Source organism: Misgurnus anguillicaudatus, chromosome 5 (genome assembly GCF_027580225.2).
Source record: "Misgurnus anguillicaudatus chromosome 5, ASM2758022v2, whole genome shotgun sequence".
Lineage (NCBI taxonomy): Eukaryota > Metazoa > Chordata > Actinopteri > Cypriniformes > Cobitidae > Misgurnus > Misgurnus anguillicaudatus.
In genome coordinates, this window is record NC_073341.2 from 41,192,115 (window position 1) to 41,207,287 (window position 15,173).

The 15,173-nt window shown below is 38.1% G+C and overlaps 2 protein-coding genes across 7 annotated transcripts; both read right to left on the reverse strand.

The window, feature by feature from the left end:
• Positions 1-487: 487 nt before the first annotated feature.
• Positions 488-10,282, reverse strand: ark2cb (arkadia (RNF111) C-terminal like ring finger ubiquitin ligase 2Cb). Of its 2 annotated transcripts, none has more exons than XM_055167621.2 (8): positions 8,902-10,282; positions 5,125-5,434; positions 4,756-4,890; positions 4,548-4,671; positions 4,345-4,449; positions 4,167-4,262; positions 3,844-3,947; positions 488-3,488 (listed from the first exon to the last, which is right to left on the reverse strand). In XM_055167621.2, the coding sequence occupies exons 1-8, from the start codon at positions 8,960-8,962 to the stop codon at positions 3,371-3,373; spliced, it is 1,053 nt and encodes a 350-aa protein (XP_055023596.2). In that variant the 5' UTR covers positions 8,963-10,282; the 3' UTR covers positions 488-3,370. The 2 variants fall into 2 exon arrangements, with proteins under 2 accessions (XP_055023596.2, XP_055023595.2); XM_055167620.2 differs by having other exon boundaries at positions 4,756-4,893.
• plpp1b (phospholipid phosphatase 1b) lies at positions 7,060-15,108 on the reverse strand. 5 transcript variants are annotated; one of them, XM_055167623.2, is made up of 7 exons: positions 14,785-15,068; positions 12,298-12,449; positions 11,687-11,958; positions 11,466-11,523; positions 11,164-11,340; positions 10,949-11,069; positions 7,060-8,050 (listed from the first exon to the last, which is right to left on the reverse strand). In XM_055167623.2, the coding sequence occupies exons 1-6, from the start codon at positions 14,891-14,893 to the stop codon at positions 10,950-10,952; spliced, it is 888 nt and encodes a 295-aa protein (XP_055023598.2). In that variant the 5' UTR covers positions 14,894-15,068; the 3' UTR covers positions 7,060-8,050; position 10,949. The 5 variants fall into 5 exon arrangements, with proteins under 5 accessions (XP_055023598.2, XP_055023597.2, XP_055023599.2 ...); XM_055167622.2 differs by having other exon boundaries at positions 7,060-8,144; XM_055167624.2 differs by lacking the exon at positions 7,060-8,050 and having other exon boundaries at positions 10,813-11,069; positions 14,785-14,864; positions 14,950-15,108.
• Between the last annotated feature and the right edge of the window lie 65 nt (positions 15,109-15,173).

Sequence of the window (15,173 nt, forward strand, 5' to 3'; positions counted from 1 at the left end):
GTTGTCACAGGCTACAACATGCTGCTTAAATGCTAAAAACTGATATTCAACGTAAGGTAAACTTATTTTATAACACTTTACACAGCATGTTATAACCTTAATTAGCATATGTGGGAGTGGGAACTTTATAATAACATTCAATCGCGGTGATAATTACATTTTTAAACAGATTTTTGCTCCAAAAAATGAAAATAAGCTAATACAAACCTGTTACACGAACCAAGTGTGATATGGGTCATACATAAATCAACACTTTATTCACACTGTTTGTTGATTCTGTCATTGATAAGCTCTCTCTTACAACCCCAACCATGTTTTGCTAATAGTTATTAAAAAAAACATGTTTACTACTACACTTTTTTACCACAAACAACATGGTTAATTTTCGTAAGGGCTGTTTCATAAACATCCTGCATTAGGAACAGGTGGAGCAGGTGTCATGTCCATCACCTCATGCTCTCAGTGCACAATGTACAAGTGAGTCCTCTTTTTTTAAAGCATTTTCAACAGTTTATTTGAAAAAACACATACAAAAAGGGTCATATACAAGACAAGAAATAAAAAAAAGAAAGAAAAATTTGGGTTAAGCTATGCAACTTTTTGCATCGTCATTAGTAATAAATACAGTACAAAATCCACCAAAAGTGAATCTAAGATTTTCTTTTTTTACGCAATATACACTTATCTAGTTATCATACATTATAATCACCAAGCTATTGCTTAAATATTGTCAATACATATTCTTCTACTTGAGCTATAAAATATTCATGTCAGAAAACATTGCGCAGTAACAGCACACAGCAGGAACTCGTCCTCATCACTGGCAGGTTATTTCACTTTTTTTGTCAGCAGCAGAAAAAACATCAGAAATATTTATGGTAAAATATTTTAACATATGTATCCATTCTCATACGCATATTAAAACCTGAGAAAGACATGCATTACAGAACTTGTGCTTTAGGATCTAGGGTTCAGTCTGTTAGCGAAACATGATATAATACTATTGCTTATGTCAAATCTGCTGGAGAAATCGATCAAATCAAAAACGACTTTAAGGCTACACAGGCTAGAAATGGAAATCATAAAATATAAAGCCATTATTATGTTGTTGTTTTTTTGTTACTTTTCTTTGTTTCTGAAACTATTAGGACTCCCATGTGTTTATTAGGTTGTACACGGCTAGCAAATAAAAAAATGACGTTTACTGAAAAAAGGTCATCTGATATACGATGACTAAAACAATCCACAATGCTATACTGGCAGAATAAAACTTTGGGGGGGAGGGGGTTTGAAGTCATAAAAATGTGCATTATGAAAAAATCTACTAGCGTGTACCACAATACTAGCTGTAATATTATGCATTCAGACATTTTAAAGCCTCTCAAATGAAGTACCAATACATAACGAAAGATAACCCAAATCGGCTTCACTTGAAATCTACAAAAATACAGCGCACAAAGATCTGGCTCACCGTATTCAAACGCTAAATTAAAGCCATATGGATACAAGACAAGCAGTTAATATCACAGTACGCGTTGAACTCACTCCTCACTATTAGAAAACACCGAAAACAGATTCACGACCCCTTTCAGATGAGCAACACGAGATGAGCGGACGGTGATGCATGTTTGCAGAACGCCAGTGAGAGGGCAGAAAAACAGAGACATGCAAAACAATTCCAGTCCATATTAACGGTTTGTCTACGAGCTCACAGCTGAACGATTCTTTGACATTGCATTAATGGAATGTAACCAAAAACTACAGCACCACATACTAACACATTTCAGCACGCCCTTGGGTTTTTGTTTTGACACTTATGCCCCTTTAAAGTACAACCGCATGCAAAGCACTCCCATTAAAGTGTAGCACAATGAGGTATTTATACACACGTTATGCTGCTTACGTAAGTAAATAAATAAATCGATTACATTGCCATACTACGTAGTTCAGAACTTAAATATGCACCCAGAGAGCGGGTAAAGTTAGTCATAAATTACGATTGTTAAATACTTAAGGCATTTGGACGAACAATATCATGTGTAAACTATGAAACACGCAACGAAAAAGCTGGCGCTGTGTGCGGCCACAGAAACCGAACGCTTACCAACACGCGTCACGACAAAAATTTACTATTGAACACAAGTCCTCGAGCCACCGGGAAAAGCAAAAACCAGAAGGACGTCGTTTCGTCAAATGTACGACGTCATCGTCGAGACATCTGAAATGCTACGGAAAACACTTACGTACGTTAAAAGTGATCAGTGAGGCGACGAGTGCTGTTACAAGACATACAAAAATCAAAATGTGCTGTTATAACATCTGTTCCCTCGTTTTATTTGGATGGAGTGCACTACGCACAAGGAAACAGGTTACTGAGTGCAAATGCGAAAGCAGAAAACATGAAAGTAACTACGTTAGGACAACAATAAATATTTTCTTCCAGCATCGAAGCTACTTATGTCGAGAAGCTGTTCCAGCCCCACATACAGGTTGGCAACCGTAGGAAAGAGCAAAGAAAGAGAATGATCACGCACAGCTTAGAAAAATCATGTTTGGTTTCTATAAAACGAATGGCTTTACTCCCTTGTGTCCTCTAGAAATGGCAGCAACCGGGTTTCATGCACGATATGACGTCAGAGCTGCTGGAACCACACGTCACAAAACTAACGGAGACACGTCGATTTGCGCTGTGTGCTTGTGCTACAGGCGATACGGTAAGACAGTTCACTCGTGGAAACTTCAGAGACGCATTAAGAACACAGTGTCTTCAGGATTAGAACGTCCTCATGCATTTCCCAGAATTCCCTGGGCCTTTCGCTTTCGAGTTTTTAAGCGAGCACAGACGAAAAACACAGATGGTCACAGTTTGCATCAAGAATGGTCTTACTCTTACATACCAACGTCAAGCATCACCTCTGATAAATACAGATGCAACCACCTACCGGCTCCGTTTCAATACGGTTTATTATTCTTAAGTCATGCGGCCAAGCGGACTCTCTCTCTCTCCTTTAATAATTCATTCTAAATACTGCGAGCTGCATTCTCATGTACATTTACTAATCACATATAATATTCAGAACGTTTGAGTTTGCTATGTTTGTAATGCTTCATCCATGGACCTACTGAACCCTGAAAATGTCTGGAATCACACTAAAAACCATCTTCGCTAAACCGGACCTTAGTGAAACCATCTTCTCCATGCGCTCTCCGATTCTGTATCGGTTCCACTCCCTCCCTGTTCTACATCATCAGTTGGCTCAGAAGGCAAAGGTCAGAGGTGAGAGGTGATAGAGACGACACACATTTGGCAAAGTACCCACGAAGGGACGTAGAAAGACGACAGGACTTTAGATTAGTGCTACGCGAGACATCAGCTATCGGGGGACAACTGCGTCTCAATGTCTACCCTGCAGATGGGACACCTCTTATTGGTCCCCAGCCACTGGTCAACACAAGCCTGGTGGAAGAGATGCATGCAGGGTAACCTCCTGAAAACAGAAGAAAAGGATTTTTAGAATATTTCAAGACAGGATGGGTTTATTACGGTACATTCACATGGGGTGTCAGCATTAACGGAGGGCGTGGGCAATCTCCAATCACAGTGGCCACAACACATCCTCTGTTCTCTGGTCTTGCATAAATGTAATTGTCTGGCTTTGCACTAGGTTATTTGATTGATCTGATTGGCTGACACCAGCGTTGGTGCTTGAAAAGTTGAGAAATTTTCAACTTCTGCCATGAGAATCGCCAGTGACTTGATACAGACGGATCCACAATTCAGTTCGGCAAGTGTGAATGTACTGATATTGTATGTGTAGGAGAGGGTTTCATGCATGTGTCTACCTCACATCCTCTCCATCTTCAAGCATTGAGAGACATATCGTGCATTTTTCATCTGTGTCCAACTCTTCCTCATCCATTCCGATCTTCAGCTCCAGAGGTCTTCTCTACAGACCGGAAAAAAATTCATACGATTGTTTTTCTATAGTGATGTGCATTGTTGCAAAGCAGCTTTACAGACAGCATTTCAAGTACAAGAAAATGACTGGGATAAGGAAAGGTATTTCTATAGTCTAACATACCAGACAATGAATGTCTTGAATTGACACAATACAATAATAACCAAAAGAGAGAGAGAGAGAGCGTTATGATCATGAAAGTTTTACCTTTTTATATTTGTGAGGAAAAGTGAACCTCTCGATGGTGCTCTGCAGAGCTCCTCTGTTCACATTGCCCAGTCTGTCCTCTAACTGAAGGAGCTCCTGAAGTTAAACACATTGCTCTACATGAGAGAAAGCCAAACCACAGCAGCACTTTACGCGTCAAATGATGTCTTGGACGTACCTCGTAACTTTCTCGCACCGCAGACGCATGTCGAGACGGACTGAGTCCCTGCAGAGCCAGCAGATGTAACTGAGGATACGGGTAGTTTCTGATCTCGTGGACAACCTGCACAGGACATCACGCTAATAAACTCAAACCTTCTGCGCTCATTTACACATCCAGTTAAACTTCATCTGTCAAGAAGGTAGAAAGGGCAAACTGACCACTTGTGCTGAAGTTGTGTTTCTGGGGAAGTGATGAAGCCGTGGTGAGGTCAGGTAATGCTGGTAATGTTGAGAGAGGGGGGGAATGTGGTACTGTGGTAGACCTGGATCCACGCTCAGATCCCTGAACACAAAACAGACCAGATTCATTCAATATAGAGTAAAGAAACTCTGAGGAACGCTACGAGTGAGGTGAAGTCAGACGTACCAGTCCGTTCCTTCAGCGAGGTAACGCTGGGGCTGCTGTGGAATGGCTGCGGGTGGAGAGATGTGAATGGATGGAGGATATTCATACGGCGGTCGCAGCGTCTGCGGGTGGTGCAGGGGTCTGTCTTGAGCGTGTCTGCTTATAAAAAGAAAACAACTTTTTTTAGCTTGGGAGATTATGTGTTACGGATGATGAATGAGTGTTGATACCAGCAACGTTTAAGTGCTACGGACATTGGCTTTTGTGAATAGTTCAGCATGTATTCACAGTACTACACACTTATCTGCTGGCCGTCCAAAGTATTTTCTTGTTTGTCACCATGGTATGTATATTACTTAACCAAGATCGTGTGTCATGAATTCATCATACCTGGGCTGTGGAAGCATCCGTCTGTGTTGGGCCTCCAGAATTTGCTGTTGGATGAGGTATTGCTGGTGTAAAGCCTGAGGTAGGAAGGGGGGAGCCGGGATGTCCTGGAAAGGTGGTGCTGGTATGTGGTTAAGGTGTGGATGTAACGTGGCGGGGGGCTGGTGCGCGGGCCCGAGGTGATGGTTAATCGCCGTCTGAGATTGTCCTGGATGGGGCATCGGGAATTCGACAGGGATCTGAGTCTGTGGGCCTACGTGGAAATGCCGGCAGGAGGTAGCATGGGTGTGCTGATGCCTGTTAAAATGAGATCCTGCAACAACAATGACATCACACCAAATTATGAAGATTATAAGAGCGCCGAGCTGGAATCTGATGTGAGGAGATCTTCAGAACTTCTGTAAGGTCCGGTGTGATGGGAAATGAAGTGAGCTGTGAATGTGTGATATTACTTATAGAGACGTGTTAGGAAACAAGAAGCATCATTTTCTTGATTCTTATCCACTCAAACACTTCGCACAGGTTTAGCCTCTCTGATGAAATAGTCTGTATAATAATAATAATGTAGCAGGGTGTGAACGTCTACTTCATACAGCACTTATCAACAGCCTGGCAACGTTGGATATTAAATGATATCAAATCTTTCGTGATTAAAACTGTGCATTTAGAGGTAACTCTTCATTATTTTCTTCTGCCGTGTGAAGACAGGCGGCGTCTCCTCACCTTAGCAGATCAGATCAATGTATTAGTGTGATCTACTGACTGCAGATCCTAAATGAAGAAAACTAAAAAAGTCAGCTGTTGTGTGGCTTTAGTGAAAATGTATGATTCATTGACTTGACACATTACAGTTGAGCTAGCAAAGCAAATCATACATGATGCTGTATACAGAGGATGCTGTGTTTCATGCGCTATGTTAGCCTGCCATGCATCATCAGTAAAGATCTGATGTTTTCCAAAGCATTTCAATGTGGTGGTAGCACGCGTTCCTGGATGGACATTCTTTGGTTCTGGCACATCCTTCATTCATTGAATCTACTTGGATCATCACACTAATCATCTCTGTGGAATGAAAATTGAACTTTAAATGTAAAGCAAGCTGTTTAGTACTCAGTGAGCAGAGAGATTCGAGATGCTTTATGATGACCTGACATGAGAACACTGATCTATAATTCAATCTTTTGTGATAATGCTCTCATTTTCAGTCCTAAATTAATCTAAAACAATCATACATGAATTTAAATAAGCTGACTGGACTTTCTTAGTTGTCTGTGAGCTGAAAGACGTTTTAATGTACATTGTTTATAAATGACACGTGAGATGTGAAGTGCAGACCGGTCTGTCTCTCTGTCTGTTCTTATGCATGTATTTGCTGACCAAATTAATCCATAAGAGTTTGTCAATATTCACTAAAAGAGAGAGTATTGATTTGCTATGATATATTATGTAAAAAGCTGAATGACATCTAAATTCTATTTGGACACAGAGATATTTGTGAATGAAAAAAGTAAAACAAGGAAATCATTGATAATTAATATGAACACAGAGCAATGAGACGAGCTCACTGCTGAATGAATCTCTAAGTTAAAGAGAAGATGAAATGAGTAGACACCTTGGCACGTCACAGAAAAAGGCCACGTTCACAGTAAATTCGGATCATTTACTTTGAGCAAACTTGAAAGTGCAGGTTTATGTTTTATGGGTTGTGGAGAGCAACGAATCCTAATCGCTGTATTAACAGATGATTTTAAATCAGTGAATTTTTCCACTGCACTTTCCAGTGTCTCAATCGCAGGCATAAATGACCACAGATCAACTCATTGGAGGTCTCATGATGGAAAAGCGTGGAAATCAATCTCTACGTTTATCACAGCATAAAGGGGAGGTGGGGGGCGGGAAGAGACAATAAATGATAATCAGCAAGAAGCACACTGGAGGTTAGGAAAAATACTATCATCTTTATTGAAAAATATTAGTATATGTGGATTTGTGTCATAATAAGTCCATGCAACAAATAAAACAACATTGATCAATAGCAAGGCCCACCATGCTCAGTACAGGGTTAACAGAACAAAAGCCACATTCAATGAGCCGATGCATTGACTACAGCACATTACAGTACAGCAGGGTACATCTTTACTACAGAAAGATTACATTGGAGTCTATTCAATGTAGAATATAAAACAAATGATAATAATATGAATAATAATGTGATTCATGCACTGAAGTCTATTACCGGAACAAAAAGGTAGAGAAACCACAACCAAACAATAGACATTTCAGCTCTAGTAAGAGTATAGCAGTGCAGGAAATCAACATCCCTGCCAAATGGATCGCATTTTGGAAGTTGTGCCGCGTCAATTTAGGCAACTAATAATACAAGGATCGAGTCAATTCAAAGTTGCTTTTATTACTTTGCAACTTCACAGGTTAATGTCCGTCTGTTGTCTTTTCTCTAATAAACATGAATGACTTGTGTGTAAAGGGCAAAGGCAATGAATGAAGCACACTTATGCAGGTGACAGCTAAAGGTTTTCAATACACAGGGAACTAAAACATGGGATCGGTGATTACCCTACTGAAAAACCCAGCTAAGACCAGTTTAAGATGGCGAGTTGGTTTGAGCTGGTCTAACTGTGTTTTGGTCACTTTTTAAGCTGGTCAGGCTGGAAGGACCAGCTACTGCCACACTAAACCAGCTACCAGCTTATGCTGGTCTAAGCTGGGTTTTTCTGTAGGGTTTCCAAGCACAAAATGCATCCATTTTACAGGAACTTACAGACATGTTGACTACCAAAGCTGAATGGGACAAACATTTCTACAGCTACTGATGTGAGTTAAACTACAGCAGTTGACATTTATTAGACACATATAGTTTATGTTTTAATTTCTCTCAGGAGAGGAGGAGATCTGAGATGTTTGTCGTCTTCTGATGGAAAGAGGAAATGAGGGATCAGAACACAGATGATCATTAAAACACAATGGGCTGATAATGCAGATAATGTAGATTCAGCCTCCATAGACTATGAAACAGGAGAAAAGAACAGAAATAAAGCACATGAAATCAAAGACAGAAGATCAGAAACAGAAATCAAAAAAAGCTACATGAAAACAGTGATGCGAGGAAAAAAATAATAATAATAATCAGCAGATCAACTCATCTGTCAGTCATGTTTCAAACAAACAAACACATCGTTCGGTGTAAATGTGAATATGAGGGTGTACCGTTATTTGATTCTTTTACATGATGATACCTTATGATCTTATGTCAGCAGATGAACTGAAGATTTGATCATTCTGAGGCCGTGGACAAAAACACATACGTTACACTTTAAAAACGGGTCTATAATCGATTTATTCGCTGATCTTTTCGTGATGTTTTTGTCCGTTAATCTCAGGCCACATTTAGCATCGTTAGCATTGTGAGGTAAAAGCTAATATCACAAATAAAACCTCAAAATATACACATTAGTCTTAAATGTATCAATATAATTTATCGTTATATACTACAAAAAAATCTCTGAGATCTGGGGTTAAACGCGTGTTAATCTTACGAGCAGAAAGCGTCAGTTAGCTAACAGATGAACTCAGATCAGAATCAAAGCTTACAGACGCACACATAATAAAACACTAAATAATCGGAATAATATTTATTGATTATTTTCTTAATCTGGACTGATAGCAGCAAACGAACCAGTCGCGAGTGTTTGATAAACATGCACGATTAAAGCAAAAGGCCCTCAGATGTGAAATAATGTGAGAAGAGTGTTAAATAAATACCTCTGTTTCTTACTGAACCAAAGACGGGAAGAACCAAATATCCAACATGAACTAACACCATCCTTCAGATCTTCTGTTTGATGAATACAGATTATAAACGAGTGAATAAATAATGTACATTCAGCGGGATCATATGCATTCAGTCACCGCGAGGACAAAGACGAGCGCTTCTGATGTTCGGTTCACCAACAACGGGTTCTGTTGAATCGGTTCCTCTAAATGATTCGCTTTTGAACTGCGTGACGTGAACTTGGAAGTTCATTGACACCACGTCACAACAGATAACATTTATAATCATACTCTTTACAATACAATGATAGATATTAATAAACCACCGTATTTAAGTGTTAATTTATTCTACTACATAAGTGAAAAGTAAAATCCCTCGCATTGACTTTTATTTCAACTGGCCTGTGTGAATCTAATTGACCGAACGAACCGAGTCACTGACATGAACGAAATTCCTGAAGCTGTGCAGCAGTAGATGCGATGTCGTCCTCCGGCCAGAAGAGGCGCTGCTCTCATTTAACTCTGCATTAATGCTGCTCAGCTCTCTTTATGTGCTTTATATTTAAAAGACATTTGAACCTAAATCAGGTGACTTTTAATAGTCTACTTCTTCTGTTCATTCAGACTGTTACTGTACACAAATCATTCCACACAATGATCATTTGATGAATATCACCACCATTAAAACATCTGTGTGCTTGTTCATATAAAATGACATACATTATAAAAAAGTACAGCAGTATCAAAAACATGTATTTGGTGAGAGCACCATTAAAAACAAATAAACTGACTTAAATATACATTTTGTAGAAAACATGAATTGTAAGTTACTGTGATGTACCGTAAGCCTACATATTATACATCCTGCTAAATGAATGTAAAAGACCATTGTGTTCCTTCCCATACGGCAAAACAATACATTTCTCTAGTCCAAAATAGGTTTTAAATATATTAATACATTTTGTAGAAAGTAAAGCTTAATTAAATATTTTTTAAATTTGAAAATATATTTAGTTTTAACCTTCATATATTAACATATATTTCAAGGGCAACAAATACATTTATAATTTTACAACCCATACAGAAAAAAAAAGGTTTTCTTGGCTAAAATATAAAGTATAAGTATAAAATATATAAAGTATAAGTGTAAAATGTATAAGTATGTATAAAATTTAAAACTATAACATGTGAATATAAATGCACCCCAGGTGATCTTATAAAAAGCTTTCCATTATTTTTAACTTTCCATTTTGATTAATGTTTATTTTTTTAATCAGTGTACACCACCAGTCAACTGAATGAATATAAAATGGCAAAGACGAATGCATGTTTATATTACATTTTGAAAAAAATGTTTATTGCATTTTGCGGGAAAAAAATCAGTCTTTGAAAATCAATTTATGGATCATTTGAATTTTTAATGTTATTATAACCTAAAGATGCTATGTGAAAGTTTGTAACAGAAAATAGTGATTTTCATCTTGTCACTTTTTTGGTATAGAAAACACGTTTTTACCAAAATTAGTCAAAATGGATTTATTGCGTAATACATTTTTCTAAACATATTTTGGAATATATTTCAGTACATATATTTTTGGAAATATTTTGAAATATATTTTAAATGATATTTGAAAATATATTTTTTGCCGTATGTGTTTGTTGTGAAAACTTAAAATTACAATTAAAACTAAGTTAGAGTTTAGCCAAGTCATTTTTATGGTTGCTGTAAAAAAAATAAAGATGTTCCTGTATGGCTCAGTGGCACAGCATTGCGTGTGCAGCACCACAAGGTCATGGGTTTTAACACCAGGGAACACACATATTGATTAAAAACGTGTACCTTCTGATAAAAAGCGACCTTTGGAGAAAAGCGTCTGGCAAATGCAAAAAAAGTAAAATGTAAAAAACAAAAAGTTGGAATATTTTTATAATAACTGAAGATCTGCACATGTTTAGCTTGATGCGTTACATACACACAGTATGTAATATAATACAATAATAGAGTTCAATGTACAGTATGTTTGTCTCTCTCTTTCACCTCATTGGGAAGTGCCGTAGTTGTTTGTCAGATCAGAGTTTTCCTGAAGACTTGTGTGAGAGAGTTCCTCATTTTGATCTGACTTGGACTGAGTTTTGAATAGGTCTGATACATAAAAGACCTGCATTGAGACAGAAGTTTATTATAAATGTTTGAAATGATCTCAGGTGAACAATAATAATACTAATAATAATAATAATTAGTGAGATGTGTACCGTAATTAAAGCAACAATAGCTCCCTGTATGAGTCCAGTAAGAACATCACTCCAGTGGTGTTTATAATCAGAGACACGTGACAGACCTACATACAGAGACGTGGCGATGAAGAAGAACTGAAGAGTGGGACGCACCAGCCGAGACCATCCAGACGTCAGTCTAGACTGAAGATACAGCTTTATAGGGGAAATATATTCACATGTGTTAACAGCAAACACTTTTCCACCATAAACTGCACTAAAATTTCATTACTGTCTTTGTAGGAGCATAAATATTTCACATTAACAAAGAAGACACTTACAGCAAGAAACAGCATACAGTACATAGAAAATGATGAGTGCCCAGAATAAAAGGACAACCTGTCAAATAAATCATATATATGATATGATATGAGTGATCTCACAATATGTTTTCATAAAAATCAAATGGCTTTCTTGCTTCCGATGTGCCTTCACCAACTAGAAAGTGCCACATTTAATCTTTTGTATTATTTGACTTCAGCCTGTAGAGGGCGACACTCACCTGCCCTCATTGGTGATAGTTGAGTCTCCTGTACATGTGAAGTTCTCAATATAACCTGATTTACAGTCAATGAGGTTCCAGTCGGGTTTACACACAGTCAGGAAATGTGGCCGCAGTCGACCGACGGAGTATTTGGCGATGTCGGTCAGTGACTGACTTAATGCTGCTCCAAACACAAATGAACCGACGCTCTTGTACACACAGACTACATACTCATAAGTGAAAGATGCTCTGGAGCGCAGATACACAGAGAAACACTCACAGAAGATTATCTGTGGAGAGAACTTCTGTTGTACTCCCAAATCATCTCATAATGTTAGTTTTTGTCTCCTGGAGGTTTGTACGATACTATATTCTTTGTAAAATAATACTTTAATAAACATTATGTAACTTGTATGAAGAATGTAAATACATTGAATTGAATAAAGCGGCTCCACCTGAAATATGCAGACATTCTTTTTTACGCCTTTCCATAGTTTCATCAAAATGAATAAATTCCATGTTGGGAAATTTCTCCTTGTTTTCAGAACATTTATTTCAGAGGTTGTGTTTGTATTACACTCAGTCAGAAGTAAGTTGTATTTATTGTGTTAGATTTATTGGACACTTACTATAAAGAGTGTGAATGGTATCATTATTCCCATCAGTAACTGGTAAGATATCGTGTCATCTTTAAAAGGATATTTGAGGCTGTAATCGCTGCAAAAAAATCCTCTTTTGAATGGTTTGTGCTGAATATTCAAGACTGCAAATGGAAGTCCAGCTAAAACAAAAACAAACAAAAACACATTAAAACAATGGCAGTATTTACAAAAGCTGTTTGCTATAAACTTCCTGAAAAGACCACGCAGGTTTTAAAGAATGGTATGTTTGAGTTTACAAAACATACATTTATTTATTTATTATGTCTGTATTTTTATTTTATTGTTTATTTTATTTTTTATTCGGTCCATGGGGTGGACCTGGCTATCATTTCACTACTGGTTAATTAGGCTGTTTCTCAATGTCAAGGAAGGATCCTCGGAAGCCAGAATTTCGAGGATGCTATGTCATCGACGTCCACCGAAGGACTGTTCCAATATATCGAGGATCCTTGGAATTTCAGCCAAGGACTGAGTCCTTCGTTCGAGAAATATCCCATATACAGGAAAGGATGCATGTGTGTATCCTTTGCATGCTGAAATCACACACAATCCTATGCGCGCAGTGCCAAAAGCACACCTTTCATTGACGCAATGACGTGCACTTGCTAGCCTGTTCCATTTACGTGTTCTCCGAATGCTTAAGAGGAGCCTCGCCTAAGGAAGTGACTTGTAAGGACTAGTCCTGCCAAGGAGTATCCTTGACATTGAGAAACGGCCATAGTCTCGATATACATACTGTATACAACTGTGTATGTGAATCCTTGAAACTTATCAGTAGTAACAAATGATTTTATTTTAAAAAGAAAAAAAACTAGGTAGATTTTCTAAAGGAAATGTGAAGTGGTGCTTGCCGTGGCAACATTTGATTATACGCCAAGCCAAAAGTAAAATGATCCAACCCCTGTGTCTCTACGATGTTATGATGCAGAGATATAAGCTTTAAACGGTTGTCAGGGTACCTTTGTTGGGTTGCTAGGGAGTGAATTGGCATCCACCAGTGATTATTATAGTCCAAGCCACAAGTAAAACAATCCAACCCCTGTGTCTCTACGATGTTCTGATGCAGAGATATAGGCTGTTTCTCAATTCCAAGAATGCAAAGAACGGACTTTCGTTCTCGTGGAGATCGGTCTTGCCAGGCGACCTCGGAAGAACGAACTCAAAAGGTCGCGAGAACACAGAACACACTTGTGAGAATTGATATGCGTGTGATCTTCCTGTTGGTCACCTGACCGCCCCAGATTTCAGCGCGCAAGTCTGCACTCGATGCATCCTCGATATCAAGAACACATCCGGGTATTTTCATGCGTCCTCTGTCCTTGTGTTCTTGAGAATTGGAATTGAACTTCGACCGTTAGTGATGACGTAGAGCGAGAACACAAGGACATAAGATCGCTGAAGAACCCATATTGAGAAACAGCCATAGGATTTAATTCTTTTGTTAATCTGTTGCTAGGGAACTGTCATTGGTTGCTAGGGAGTGGCTTGGCAGTGGAAAATGATGATACACCATAGGCTGTTTGCCAGCATGATGAATGATATAAACCAACCCCCATGACATTCAGATTTGAAAATATAACTGTTTGTGTTTTTGTTGCTAGAGGCATGGCTTAATACCTCTGTAAGGATCGTAAGAGACTGATTGGATGCCTGAGTAAAATGAGCCCATCCCCATGTCTCTATGACACTGAGTATTTTAAAATGACATTCTATGAAATGGTTTGCTAGGGTGAACTTACACCCCATTGTGAGGTACATCCTGACAGAGTCTAGCACCATCTTCAAATTTATTAGAAGAAGAAGAAGAAGATCCCTGAGGAATAATGATACTTTGCAGAAATGCAAGCAGCACTAATTCATCTTTTATTAATTATTGATATAAATGTTGATAAAAGTTACTGACTGAGAATGAATGTTGATTTGTTTCTCAAAATGATACGACACATAAAACACAACAATGTTTCCAAACGCTACAATGCCTAAAATGAACACAAGATCCACAATTTAAACAACAGAAGAAAGAGACTTTATTATTGTCTCATTCAGTTGTGTAACGTTAAGTGTTTCTCTGTTGCAACACTACACAACAGTCTCTCTATTGACTTAACATTCTATACATTTCTGCTCATTATCTAATAATACACAAACACACACACATATGAAGAAGCTTTAGGAGCATATATGTCATGTTTTATACACGTATAACAGTTAAAGATATATAATATAAAGTAAAGGTTTAAACACATTCTCTCTTTAGTATGAATAAATATGAATATATTTGGATTAATATTATATACTATATGCGTTATTTCAACCGGGTCACTTGATCTTTAGAGTTTTGTGAATTCTTCTCTTTGCGATGTTAAAAATCTCATGAGGTAAAAATAACGCAGTACAAATAATGCAATGGCATTTTAATTAAGCAAACCGACGTGAAAGATTAAGTGAACTCACCCATAACCAGACAGAAAACATCCAAACAAATGCAGAAAACTCCTTTAGTCTCGAACATTTTCACTTCCGCAAGCACACTTCTGTTTTTAGATAATTTACACTTTAACATTTATTTACATCACAAAGGCTTACAAACAATGAAAATATGCGAAGATTTATCCGCACACGACAGAAATGATCATCAGCAGAAATAAGTTTACACGAGTTCGTGTCTGTGTTGAATGGTCTGATGTGTCCCGTTACATCTCTGCTTACTTCACATCGCATGATGGTGAGGTCAATCCCTCCGTCTGTCAATCATCTACATGCTCCACCCACCGTCTTTTACTTTCTCCTCTGCGGACTCCGCCCATCGCTTCCGCTTTGAAGTCACACCCAGGCCGACGGCT

What these genes read in the sequence shown, in the direction of transcription:
- ark2cb (XM_055167620.2), bottom strand. Translation starts at nt 8,962, where the DNA reads ATGGTGTTAGTTCATGTTGGATATTTGGTTCTTCCCGTCTTTGGTTCA. An exon ending in TGGTTCAGTAAGAAACAGAG is followed by an intron (nt 5,435 to 8,901) that starts GTATTTATTTAA and finishes TTGTTGTTGCAG; the next exon opens with GATCTCATTTTAACAGGCAT. An exon ending in TTCCTCACAAATATAAAAAG is followed by an intron (nt 3,948 to 4,166) that starts GTAAAACTTTCA and finishes TCCGGTCTGTAG; the next exon opens with AGAAGACCTCTGGAGCTGAA.
- plpp1b (XM_055167623.2), bottom strand. Translation starts at nt 14,893, where the DNA reads ATGTTAAAGTGTAAATTATCTAAAAACAGAAGTGTGCTTGCGGAAGTG. An exon ending in TGTTTTCTGTCTGGTTATGG is followed by an intron (nt 12,450 to 14,784) that starts GTGAGTTCACTT and finishes TTTTTGTTTTAG; the next exon opens with CTGGACTTCCATTTGCAGTC. An exon ending in CTATTGTTGCTTTAATTACG is followed by an intron (nt 11,070 to 11,163) that starts GTACACATCTCA and finishes GTCTCAATGCAG; the next exon opens with GTCTTTTATGTATCAGACCT.